Source organism: Pantherophis guttatus, chromosome 8 (assembly GCF_059756535.1).
Source record: "Pantherophis guttatus breed Tessera chromosome 8, ASM5975653v1, whole genome shotgun sequence".
In the NCBI taxonomy this organism is placed as follows: domain Eukaryota; kingdom Metazoa; phylum Chordata; class Lepidosauria; order Squamata; family Colubridae; genus Pantherophis; species Pantherophis guttatus.
Window position 1 is genome coordinate 7,352,877 of NC_142070.1, and position 13,452 is coordinate 7,366,328.

General features: G+C 43.6%; 1 protein-coding gene across 7 annotated transcripts in view; it reads right to left on the reverse strand.

Moving 5' to 3' along the window:
* Window positions 1-224: 224 nt before the first annotated feature.
* Window positions 225-13,452, reverse strand: part of SLC4A4 (solute carrier family 4 member 4) — a 191,152-nt gene continuing 177,924 nt past the window's right edge. For 6 of the 7 annotated variants that reach the window (XM_034431263.3, XM_060687039.2, XM_034431265.3 and 3 more), the window contains 6 exons: window positions 9,917-9,985; window positions 6,852-7,025; window positions 5,594-5,755; window positions 4,861-4,957; window positions 2,833-2,906; window positions 258-396 (listed from right to left, as the gene is read on the reverse strand). In XM_034431263.3, the coding sequence (XP_034287154.2) occupies window positions 2,866-2,906; window positions 4,861-4,957; window positions 5,594-5,755; window positions 6,852-7,025; window positions 9,917-9,985 (543 nt within the window). In that variant the 3' untranslated portion in view covers window positions 258-396; window positions 2,833-2,865. Of the gene's footprint in view, window positions 397-2,832; window positions 2,907-4,860; window positions 4,958-5,593; window positions 5,756-6,851; window positions 7,026-9,916; window positions 9,986-13,452 lie in introns of all 7 variants that reach the window. The other variant, XM_087875228.1, reaches the window with a different exon arrangement.

The following is a 13,452-nucleotide window of genomic DNA, read 5'->3' on the forward strand; positions in this document are numbered from 1 at the left end:
AATAGAATAAAATCTAAAGGAAGAAGGATACATCTGGGTCTGTTTTTGTTTTTTTTAACCTAGATGGATAACAGCAACTGAACATTCGACTAGAGAAGACGACAAAGAAAATCCAGTTCCATAAAAGCAGGGCTGGTCTCCTTCAAAAACCTGGCTGCTTTCAAGACTCGTGGACTTCAACTCCCAGAATTCCCCCAGCCGGAATTCTGGGAGTTGAAGTCCACAAAGTCTTCAAGTGGCCAGGTTTTTGGAGGGAGACTCCCGCAATAAAAGATGAAGACGCAGTAGTTATGAAAGTGTGTTCTGTTCCCTTGCTATTCCGAAAGTAGGCGTGGTCTTCAGGGATGAGCGCTATTCTAATCTGAGGCACAACTTCCGTCAGGGTTTTGCGTAGGCCTAGAAAGATGAAATCACAGAGTTACCATTCAGAGATTGTACACCTCCAGGAAAGGCAGCACAATAAGACAGAGTTGGGTGGCACAGGAATTAAAAACCGGTTCACCCAGCACTGAAAATGTGAGCGTGTGCATAGGACGGCATAGCGCCAGGGTTGCAACTACTGATTCGCCTGAACCGGCTGCAGCCCACCACTGGCTCCGGAGCTATTGATGGTGAACCTAGGACACACGTGTCAAAGGAGACATTGCCGTGATGTTTTGGGCGACCTACCAGCGTTGGCCAACACCTGACAACTCTTCTTGAAAACCCACCTTGTTCTTATGTATTTTCGGAGATCATGTGAGAAGGAGATGAGGTCTTGCATAGTCTTTTGGACCAGGGCTCACCAACCTTTTGGACCCCAGGGACCACTAAATTCATAATTTTAAATCCTGCGGACCACTAATATGATCTGCCTAATGACCGGCTGGGTGGGCGTGGCTAGGTGGTCATGTGACTGGGTGGGCATGGCCAAATCGATGTCACTCACGTCAAGGGGCGCTTCACCAGCCTCTACTAACCTCCCCTCCCCTCCCAGCCACTCCCCGCCTGGGCTCCTTAGGGCCCCAACAGGAAGCTGTTGTTGGGGCTAAGTAGCCACCATGAGAAACAGTTGGCAAAACAGCTCAGTTCAAATTGGATCTGACCGAGGAGGAGGCTCAGCAGAAGCACCACACTGAGGACTACAAGCATAGGCTTTCCAAGCAGAGGGAAGACCTGCGGGAGTGCAAGGCCAGGTACCGGCACCTGGAGGCTCAGCGGGCTGAGATGGTCAGCCAGTTCCAGGCCATGATGTGGTCCCACTGGAATGAGGCCCTCCGGCTCTTTGCCACCAGCAGTACTTCCCTCTAGCCTTCGCCCAAAGCCCCGTACCAGGAGGCTGAAGCAGACCCTGAGTCAGAATTTCTGCCCCCCTCCGACCCACAGAAAAAGACCCCGAAGGGGGAGACTCTCTGCAGCAACACAACCGTTCATTGCACATATCCAGTCCAGGGACCGTAATTTGAGGAGACTTGATTTAGTGCAATATGAAAAATGCAAATAATTTTTCTGCGGACCCACCAAAGTTTTCTCGTGGACCACTGGTGGTCCACGGACCACCAGTTCGTGACTGCTGTTCTGGACCCTCTAGAAGTCACATATGAGAGCCGTCTGTCCCAAAAGTGCTTTTTCAGGAGGCAACTGGACTTTCTTGTTTTTTTTTTTCTTTTCTTTTGAAGACGTTTCGCTTCTCATCCAAGATAATTCAAGATGAGAAGTGAAACGTCTTAAAAAAAAAAAGAAAAGAAAAGAAAATCCAGTTGCCTCCTGAAAAAGCACCTTTGGGACAACTGTGACCTGGATGACTAGAATCTCTGCAGATTAATAGGCAATCCGTGTTCTTACGTGTTCTCTGGAGGCTCTGAAAATCTGTTCTGCCCCAGCTACGGACCCCAAAGAACACAGCACGCAAAAAGTCTATACAAAACTTAAATTTACTAAAAACTCAGTCTTTTCCAAACAAAGGCTGTTAATAAACTTTCTTAACAGCCTACAAGAAACCAAAGATAAAGTAATCACAATCTTACTAAGGTTGGCCGAAAGCCCAGAAGCAATTTGCAGAGAATCCAAACGCAAAGGAGAATGAACTAAAGTTGTTCCCTACAAATTGCTTTAGTCGTCTATCCTTAAATAGGCTAAGGGAGTGGCCAATTAGCCCCAAGCCTTACTCTCGAGGAGACCTCCTCCTGAGGAGCCACTCCTGCCTTTTGGCAGCTCTGCACGCCCGTGCATCGAGAAAAGGCTCCTCCTCTTCGTCCTCTTCACTTAAAGGAGCTTCTGGAGGTTCTGAAGGCCCTGGCTGAATCCCTGCTTCTGGCACATCTTCTCCAGCCTCCTCATTGTCCGATTCGAGTGCCAGCTGCACAGGCTGCTGGCGCAACACCACACCAGCCTCCTCGCTGTCAGAGTGAGCTACAATCCGCACAGGCCGCTGATGGGCCACAACACAATCATGGAGAACAGGCTGTATTTTGCATGATTTTTGAGGGGCTGCAGAGACCATGGGTTATGCTCTCACACAGACTCCAGAATCTGCGGAAGTCTCACAAGAGGGCCGTGTTCTCATGTATCCTCCGAACGTCCAAAAAACACATGGGAATGGACCACGAATTCAAGTGGTTTTTGGAGGCTGCAGGAGAACATTCTCTAAAGCTGCTTCAAAAATGAAGGCCTTATGTGACCCAGACCTGCCTTCATTTGTCTGTATGAAGTTTATGCCTAATTTATTGACGGCAACATTCTGGATGAAAGCCGTTTGAAACGGGTATCCTGGTGTTTTCATTAGGGGTCTGTGTGTGTTATACGTGTGTGTGTATGTGTGTATAAAATTTGGAAATACACAAAGCGGCTTACCTTGGCATATAGGAATGGAAGTGAGGAATTTGATCAGCATGATGTATGGCGTTCAAGGAATGTTGATTTTTCTTCTGTGTTATTGAAAAAAACAAACATTTTACTTAGAAAGTCCAATCCTTCTTTTCTATATGAAGACACTCACATGACTGAAATAAAACCTTGTGTTGCTTTTCTGGTCTGGTTATTAATTCCTAATATACTTTAAACAGAAGCTAATAAGGTAAAAGTTCCCCTGGCACATATGTGCTAGTCATTCCCGACTCTAGGGGGCGGTGCTCATCTCCGTTTCAAAGCCGAAGAGCCAGCGCTGTCCGAAAACGTCTCCGTGGTCATGTGGCCGGCATGACTAAATGCCAAAGGCACATGGAACGCTGTTCCCTTCCCACCAAAATTGGTCCCTATTTTTCTACTTGCATTTTTTACCTGCTTTCGAACTGCTAGGTTGGCAGAAGCTGGGACAAGTAATGGGAGCTCACCCCTTTACGAGGCACTAGGGATTCGAACCGCTGAACTGCTGACCTTTCGATCGACAAGCTCAGCATCTTAGCCACTGAGCCACCACTAATAACACTCTCAAAATATCAACTCTCAAAATAAACTAAATATGACATGGTAGTTAAACAGCTCCTTATATACAGACTATAGTACATCACTGCCTTCCCTTATATACTTCCTGCCCTAATGGACTTTTAAAAATTTTGAAATATGACTTTAATCAGAAGAAAGGTGGCATGCTTCAAACAAGGGCCAGCCCTCAGATTTCAAAAAATATTATTTCCCAGAATGAAGACAAGTTGGCAGTCAAGAGCTCTCTTTTTATGTGCATTATGACTGCCATCTCTTGATCACATGTTGCAGGCACCTCTGCAACAGATCTTTAAGATATTCTCAGAAAATGAAAGCAGCAAGTGAGAAAGAAAGAAAGGAAGGAAGGAAGGAAGGAAGGAAGGAAGGAAGGAAGGAAGGAAGGAAGGAAGGAAGGAAGGAAGGAAGGAAGGAAAGAGGGAGGGAGGGCAGGCAGGCAGGAAGGAAGGAAGGAAAAGAGAGGGAGGGAGGGAGGAAGAAAAAGAGTAAGTATGAGAGAGAGAAAGGAAGGAAGGAAGGGAGGAGGAGGGAGGAAGAAAGAAAAAGAAAGAGAGGGAGGGAGGGAGGGAAGAGAAGGGAAGAAAAAAGAGTAAGAGAGAAAAAAGAGAGAAAGAAAAGAAGAAGGAAGGGATGGATGGATGGATGGAGGGAGGGAGGAAGGAAGGAAGGAAAAAGAGAAAGATAGGAAGGAAAAGAGAAGAAGAAAAAAGAGTAAAAAAGAAAGAGAGAGAAGGAAGGAAGGAAAGGAAGGAAGAAAGAAAAAAGAGAAAGAGATAGGAAGGAAGGAAGGAAGGAAAGGAAGGAAGGAAGGAAGGAAGGGAGACAGGGACAAAATAATCTGGGGGCTAAGACACTCTTCTAAGGGGCCAGAGAGAGAGGCCCTAATCAGCTATATTAATTTGCCATTATCAAGCTATTTTCTAAATACTCAATGATCTTCTTTGCAGACAGAACATTTTCTATATGGTACAAATGAGAAGATTAGACAGCAGGAATAGAAAACTCCAGGGAAAAAGAAAGCATGCAGATCTACATGTGGAAATACATATATATATAAAAACTGGGCTAGAGACAGGCTGGGTGATTTGAAAGCTTAAAAGAGAATTACAGTGAGAGACAGCACTCATAGTATCTGCTCGCTTAGCAGCTGCTTCAATAACGCCAGAATCTCAGGGAGGGAGGGAGGAGAGAGAGAGAGAAGAGGTCAAACGTCACAATATGTCTAAGTGCTTCAAAGCAAATACATTCTTTGAAAGTCAACAAAAATTCCACAGGTCGGGTGTAGGGAGGGAACAACCTCTACTGAACAAGATTTTAAAAAATAAATAAAAATCCATGAATGTTTTAATGCAGACCTGTAAGGATGTCTACCCATCTACGTCTGCTCAGTTTTGGAAATTGCAATTATGGAAGCGTGCGAAAAAAATCAGCGCTACTCACTCTCGGTAGGCTTCCCATCATTGAGGAAAGGTTGCTGCTCCATGATGTCCATCGGGATTTTAATACTGGGCACGTTTTCCGTGAACGGACAATCAGACTGTAAAGGAAACGGGCACAGCGTTTAAAACAAAAAATGTTCACGTTCCTATTTCGCATCATTTATTTTCATTTGCTTGCTTCAGACCAGAGTTAAGGATCAGGTGGTATTCAGACGGTTCGGGAAAACCGGTAATGGTGACCCCGGTGCTATGCCGTCCTATTCAGCCACATTTTCTAAGCTGTGAGCATGGAGGACTGAGAATCTCTACAGACTTTTAGCTATACAATTTTGAATGGTGTGGGAGTAGGAATGGATTTCCAGAGGAATAATTGCAGACTACAGGAACCATTTGCACTACTCAAGTGACCCTGAGGACACAGAAAAATCTCCAGGTGCTTCAACGACCCTCTAAAAGGATGCAAATGACCAGCTGTCTGCAAGGAACATAAATCCTTCCATTCCACGCCATCCAGTCAGAGCTGGAGAAGCTTCTTGGATGAGAAGTGAAACATCTTCAAAAGAAAAAACTAAGAAAGTCCAGTTGCCTCCTGAAAAAAAAACACTTTTGGGACAACCATGACTTGGAGGAAGGAGAATCTTCACAGGCTCCCATAATCCTGGTCCTTCTTGGCTCTTATAAATTAGCCAAGATAAAGATGTCATCTTTTGTTTTAAAAGAGCAAACATGCTTACGTCATCGTTGTCACTGTCTACGCTGCCCTTCTTTTTCTTCTTCTTCTTTTCATCTTCTTTCTTCTTCTTGTCCTTTTCTGGAATGACGTCGTCAAGGAAACTGAGGTCATGTTGGGAGAAGAAATAATCCATCCCCTTCCTGACGGCCACAAGGGCGAGGATCTGTCAAGACAGAATTCAACATTCCCTTATTGGCACGTAGGCATTTTCCACCTCAATCCTCTAAGCTTCTACAGGTGGTCCTCGACTTACGACAGTTCGTTTAGCGACCGTTCAAAGTTACAATGGGGCTGAAAAAATGACTTACGACCATTTTTCACACTTACGACCGTTGCGCATCCCCACGGCCGTGTGATCAAAATTCAGACACTTGACAACTGACTCATACTTATGACGGTTGCGGTGTCCTGGGGTCATGGGATCCCCTTTTGCGACCTTCTGACAAGCAAAGTCAATGGGGAAGTCAGATTCACTTAACAACCATGTTATTAACTTAACAATTGCAGAGATTCACTTCACTGGCAAGAAAGGTCATAAAAATGGGGAAAAACTCATTTAACAAAACTCACTTAACAACATTAATTTTGGGCTCAGTTATGGTCGTAAGTCGAGGGCTACCGATACCGCAAAGCAAAATAATCAGTTGTGCTCCTAGAAGATTTAGAACAAAGTCAAATTTTGCTATGAAAAGTTAGAATATGAAGGCAGTGGTGAAATCCAATTTTTTTTTTACTACCGGTTCTGTGGGCGTGGTGTAGCTTGGTGGGCATGGCTTGGTGGGCGTGGCAGGGGAAAGATACTGCAAAATCCCCATTCCCACCCCACTCCAGGAGAAGAATACTGCAAAATCCCCATTCCCTCCCCAGTCCTGGGGGAAGGATATTGCAAAATCTCCATTCCCACCTCACTCTGGGGCCAGCCAGAAGTGGTATTTGCCGGTTCTCCAAACTGTTCAAAATTTCCGCTACCGGTTCTCCAAAACCTGTCAGAACCTGCTGGATTTCACCCCTGCCATTAAGGTTCAAGAGAACTAAAATTGACATTAGAAACCCATGAAAGAGGGGACCACTGTAGGCAAAATCTTGGAGACTGGTTTTAGGCCTCAAACAAGCTTAGATTGTCCTTAATGGATTTTGATTCTAAAGTTTAAAGAAAATTGCCAGTTCCTGTCAATATATTGGGTAGTATAATGGTGAGACACAACATTTGATAGCTCCGAAAGATGCAAGAGAACACCGGTGTGAAAATTTTCACCTACCATGACTGGGAATATGATAGCAGCTACCGTAGACTTCAAGATCCAAAGGAGGGCCAAGCACAAGGCTTGAAGGAAGGTGAAGAGGTGGACTCGGCGGAGGGGGACATGTCGCAGGTAGATGAAGTCAGGCTGATGCTTGAGAGGCATCAGGAGCAGCTTCAGGCGATCCATGAACTGAGGTGGAGAAAGGAACGTTCAAAGGGGCCATCACGGGGCAGAAAGAGCAAGTGATAACTTTGAGTTCTAGAAGTCAAGGGATCACCTTCCATCTATTATCACAATCTCTCACTCAAGTTATCAAGGAGAGGAGGGGATAGGGAGGAGGAGAATGGAGGGGAGGGGAGAGGGAGAGGAGGAGAGGAGAGGGAGAGGAGAGGGAGAAGGAGGAGAGGGAGGGAGAGAGGAGAGGAGGGAGAGAGTTGAGAGGGAGATGAGGAGAGGGAGAGGAGGAGAGGAGAGGGAGGAGGAGAGGAGAGAGAGAGGAGAGGGAGAAGGAGAGGAGGAGAGGAGAGGGAGGAGGAGAGAGAGGAGGAGAGGAGAGAGAGAGGAGAGGGAGAAGGAGAGAGGAGAGGGAGAGGAGGAGAGGGAGAGAGATAGGGAGAGGAGAGGGAGGGAGAGGAGAGGGAGAGGAGAGAGGGAAATGAGGAGAGGGAGAGGGAGATGAGGAGAGGAGAGGAAGGAGGAGAGAGAGGAGGAGAGGAGAGGGAGAGAAGAGGGAGAAGGAGAGAGGAGAGGGAGGGAGAGGAGAGGAGAGGGAGAAGGAGAGAAGAGAGGGAGAGGAAAGGGACAGGAGGAGAGGGAGAGAGGCAGAGGAGGAGAGGAGGAGAGGAGAGGAGGAGAGGGATATTACACAGCTTAACTTTTAGTTAATATTGATATCTGTGTAAACACTGGAGTTGTGTGATTCTACCACATGGGTTCTTTAGAAAAACACGAACCGGTGCAAAAACAATAGCTAGGAAGTTTTTGAACACTCTCCTAATTCCATACTTGAAAAACTCAAGAAGTCTGTTGCCAGACCGTGTAAAGTCTCAAATGTTCTTGAGTATATATCTATGGATTATGTTCTCGCCTTTCTTCCAAGAAGACCCTACTTTAGGTAAAACCTTACAAGGCAGTTGAATCTGCTCCTGATGCAGCAGAATATTCACGGCGAGATACTGGAATTGTGGAGTACATTTTCCAGAAGATCCACCTGGCTGCTCCTTTTGTTAGAATTTACCAATTACAACGTTCTCATTCTGTTTTATGGTTTATTAGACACTCTTTCCATTTTCTGGATATTCAAAGATTGCATTAATTAAGGCAAAGATTGCATTAATTAAGTATCACATTATGATATACAGTTGTGTCTGCTAAGGCTTATCTAGCTGATCTTGATCTTGGAACACTAAACCGGGTTTGATCTGCTCAAACGCAGAAAGTGGAAAATTGTACGAAGAGTGTGGCCAACCAACTCCTACAGTACAGCTGTTGACAAGGAAACCACATGGATACAGCCATGAACTCACCAGGAAATGAACTTGATCTGAGAAAGTCGACGCTAAATAGTTTATTATATACTTTCTCATGCGTTTGTTTCACAAGGAACTTTGTGGGTATTTGCTAAAAGACCAGGGTGTGTTTCTCGCAAACCTTATCTAAAGCTACGGGTAAGATTTATCATCTCAGGAGGACAACCTTTGCATTCAATAAAAATGTTCCAAAGATGAAATCTGAGCATTTCTGTAGAGGGCAGGACTATCTTGCTTCTTAATACGTTTTTTTAAAACTACTCTTCATGAAAACAAATATGTAACAATGGTGTAGGCAAGGGGGAAAAAAGGACTTGTGTAAACACCATGTGACTCCTTTCATACTTTCTCCAGAAACTTGATATTCAATAATAAATGATCAAAAATCAATAAGTCCTCAAATAACCACAGGAGATTTAGCTAGGTCCAATTATTTCTAGATTTAAGTTTCTATATGGTGACTGACGTACAGATAGTAACCACTTAATGCCCACAATTGGGACAATAGAAGAAGGAAGGAGTATTAGGTATGTTTGCCACCTTATGTTATTCGTAACAATAATAAAGGCAGGATACAGATAAATAAATGCAAGGATCTGTCATAGAGTCATTTTTCAGTGCCATCCTAAATATGAATGGTTGCTAAATAGGGCAGTCATTAAGCAAGGACTACCTATATGGGTGCTCCTTGCTTAACGACCATGTGAACATAACAACAGTGCTGAATGGGCGCAACTTGCATCGGGTCCTCAAAGATGTTGCCGTTGCAACATCTCTGCAGTCACTGGATTGCAATCTGGATGCGCCACAATTGGATCACAATTGCAGAATTGCATCCGTTGCAACCTTTACCGACAGCTTCTGGCCAGCAAGGTCAATGGGGAAGCCAGCAGGAAATCACAAATAGCGATCGTGTGAGGTTGCGCTTCATGACGGCATGGAATTCGCTTTAACGACAGCAATAGGGACTCCCGGGATTGTTGCCGCTAAGCAATGGGGACATAAGATGTCACACTTTAGGACCCCTGGGGAGGGAGGGCATGAGTGTTGCAATTTAGCAAACTAGTTAAATGTGCTTTTTGTCGACAATGAATGGCCATTTCTAGGTTGTAGAACAGGGGTGTCAAACTCGATTTCATTGAGGGCCGCATCAGGGTTGTGTTTGACCTTGGAGGGGGGGGAAGGTGGGCGTGGCCAGCTTGACATCAGTCGTGTCGGGGGCACTTGTGCTGGCCCGAATGGTCTGCCAGTGAAAATGGGCTCCCGGGCTCCATTTTCAGCTGTGACGGCCTCCTGCAACCCTCTGCCAGTGAAAACGGAGCTCCGGAAGGCCGAGGCACCGAGGCCGGTCCTTCACTGTTTCCAGGGCAACCGCGCGGGCCAGTTCTAAGTACCGCGTGGGTCGGATCCAGCCCGCAGGCCTTGCGTTTGACACCCCTGTTGTAGAAGAAAGGCAGTATGGGTTAATGTTTACCCCTTTTCCAGCCTGGGTCTCTGGAATATCTACTGCACCTGTGAAAAAAGAGCTGGATTGTGAAGGCTGACACTTACCTGCACTCCGTTGAGGGATGCAACACCCATGTAGAGGAACACACCATACAGGACAGGCATGGGAATAAACTAAGCAGAGAGATAAAAGGAAAAAAACTGGAGTTAAAAAAATCTGTAAGCTTTAATAACAGAGGAATACATAATCTCCAAATTTTCTACACATGCTTGCTGAGTGTCTGATTGTTTTTTCAAGTAAAAATATTTTATTGAAAAATAATTTTGAAACAAAGGCTACAGATCCCAAATGAATAGAGAGACAGTTAGCTCTCTGTTACTGAGCCCAAACTCTTTTGTTGCGAGGCAGTTATGAAGCAAAGCATGCTCCATTTTACAACCTTTTTTGCCACGGCTATTAAGAGGATCACTACAGTATACGGTCATTAAGCAAAACTGGCTTCTCCTTTTGACTTGGCTTGCCAGAAGCAGCACGCAGAACTGAACGGAGCTGAATGTTTACTGGCCGGATGCCTTTCCTGTCACCGATGTGGAGTTTTGTTCAGCAGATTTATTCTCATTGTGCCCAGAGAGAGAAATATCCGCTTCTACCTAGGATCGAACTCACAGCCTCCTGATTGTGAGGCAAGAGAGGCATCACTCTTTGAATTGTTGTTTAATGAATGTACAGAATCCTAAATTGCCAATGGGGAAAAATAAACACATAAAGAGCCCCATTCAAGATTATGAGGTAGGCAATCAACACAATTTTATCATCTTATATGACAGTGATGGCGAACCTTTTCCAGCTGATCATCACATGTGCGTGCATGCCAGAAACCAGGAAGAGGAACAGGCAATGCCGTCTGTGCCAGGTGACATGGCTCCGTGTGCAACTTCAGGCACGCGTGCCTTAGGTTTTCCATCATGGTTAGATAACATGCAAAGCTTGTCTAATATTTTCACAAATTTGTTCCATGGCAGTGTTTTAAAAAGAATGGCTGTCAACTTTCCAACAATAACAGAACCTTCCATTTCTGAGCTCTTTCATAGCATCTTTCATAGAACATGACATCTGCACATCAACATTCCTTGCCAAAAATGTTGTGCCATTCTAATTTTTAGAGCACAAACTGTATTTGCCATGAAATACACGTGTTATGGGATCAGTATGTTTCTGATTACTTTGTGCTAGACATTAGACTTAAAGTTTGACAAGTCACACACACACACAAAATTAAATTTAAACAAGGTATCTTCCCGTAGTAGCATTTTTTTCTTCTCCCTTAGCACAGGACTACTAAATATATTTAAATCTGTGTCATGTAATAAAAACTCAGACAAGTAGTTTGGATATTCTGGTTTCTGTTATTCACAAGTAACAAATGTTATTTACAAAATTTGTAATATTTTTAGATGCTGGATGCTGGAGAGCTGAATTCAAAGACAGAATCTACTGAAAAACATACTGCTCAGAAACACAGATTTAGGAACAGAACACTTATTTTATTTATTAAATTAAATCTGTTCCCCAGCCATCTCGTTGCCATTTGTCCATCCATGAAGGTAACACTGTGTTTCATATCCTTGCTAAGAATATACTGACGATCTTTACATTCAAAAAATCTATTCGTATTTGATAACTTGGTTACTAGAGATCTGATGATCTGCAATGAACGAGGAATGAAAGGAGGAAGGTGCGTTGAATATGTTCACTGCCTGGAGTTATTTGTAAAAATAATAAAAGCAGAATATAGATAAATAAAATAAAACCCTCCAAAGCACTATTAATAGAATGGTCCTAAATTGAGAACTTATACATAGAGTCTTTGAGCTATGAATATGCACATACAGAATAGAATAACAGAGTTGGAAGGGACCTTGGAGGTCTTCTAGTCCAACCCCCTGCTTATGCAGGAAACCCTACACCACTTCAGACAAATGGTTATCCAACCTCTTCTTAAAAACTTCCAGTGTTGGAGCATTCACAACTTCTGGAGGCAAGTTGTTCCACTGATGGATTGTTCTAACTCTCAGGAAATTTCTCCTTAGTTCTAAGTTGCTTCTCTCCTTGATTAGTTTCCACCCGTTGCTTCTTGTCCTGCCCTCAGGTGCTTTGGAGAATAGTTTGACTCCATCTTCTTTGTGGCAACCCCTGAAATATGGGAACACTGCTATCATGTCTCCCCTAGATCAAGTTCTCTTCAGAAAGTGATAACTACAATTCCCTCAGTCAAGAATGCCAGTTATTTTTCTCAAATTATCTAGGAATCAACAAACTGCTTTAATTAAACAAGATCTATCTCATTCAGTATTTTCAACATTCTTCTCGTCTTACAAGAGTTTGTTTTGTTTCAAAGTTACAATGCCACTGAAAAAAGTGACTTATGACCATTTTTCACACTTATGACAGTTGAAGCATCCCCCATGGTCACGTGATCAAAATCCAGGCATATTTAATTGTGAACGTTTTAACAGCGGCTAGAATTGTATTTGCTAAAAACTGGAAAGGAGAAAAGATACCTACTGATGAAGAAGTTATTAAGAAAATGATGGACTGTGCTGAAATGAGTAAACTGACATTTGAAATAAGAGAACAGGAAGATAAACAATATTATTTGATATGGGATTTATTTTATCAATGGATAAATAATAAAATATGGAGATAAATATGAAATATGAAGTGGAAGTTGAGGTAAATAAGTGAAATATTTCTCTATGAAAATAAGCTTTGGTCATATATTGATATTTTGAAGATGGGATTGAGCACAAAAGGATGTTAACCGATCGATACACTGTCTGTAATTGTTTGGAATGATGATGGTTTCATGTTTTATTTTTGTTTATAAAATAAAAAATTGTTTTTGTTGAAAAAAAAAAAAATCCAGGCACTTGGCAACCAGCACATATTTATGACTGTTGCAGTGTCTCCGGGATCATGTGATTCCCTTTTGTGACCTTCTGTTGAGCAAAGTCAACGGGGAAGCCAGATTCACTTAACAACCGTGTTACTCACTTAACAACTGAAGTGTTTCACTTAACAACTGTGGCAAGAAAGGTCATAAAATGGGGGGGAATTCACTTAATCACTGTTTTGCTTAGCAACAGAAGCGTTGGGCTCAATTGTGGTCGTAGGTCGAGGACTAGCTGTACATACTGCTGATTTCCAGATGAGCCGCAACTACGACTCCCAGAATTCCCTTTGGCTAAGAGCCATTCACAGTGTCTGATGAGGACTAGGCTCATGCAAGAGAGAGATTTAAAAGCAAAATGTGATGTGGAGCACAGGGGGAGGCACATCTAATTGGCTGCAATTATCAAACGTTGCAATTATCATGGGGAAAATGACATTTAGGACGTTTCCAACATAGGCCACACGACTGCGCTTGCGATCAATAAATCAATGTTGCTATTTCTGGCGCATCTTTGCCCAGCGCTGTTCGGAAAGGTTGGACTGGCACAAATCTTTTCTAGTCCTATCCGGAAAAGGTAATGATTGAACCGATGACCTTTGCATACAAAGCAAGTTACTGTATTCTGCTTTAAATGTTTGGCAGGAGCGAAGGTTCGAACGGGGCAAGCAATAAAAAAAAGAAAACTAG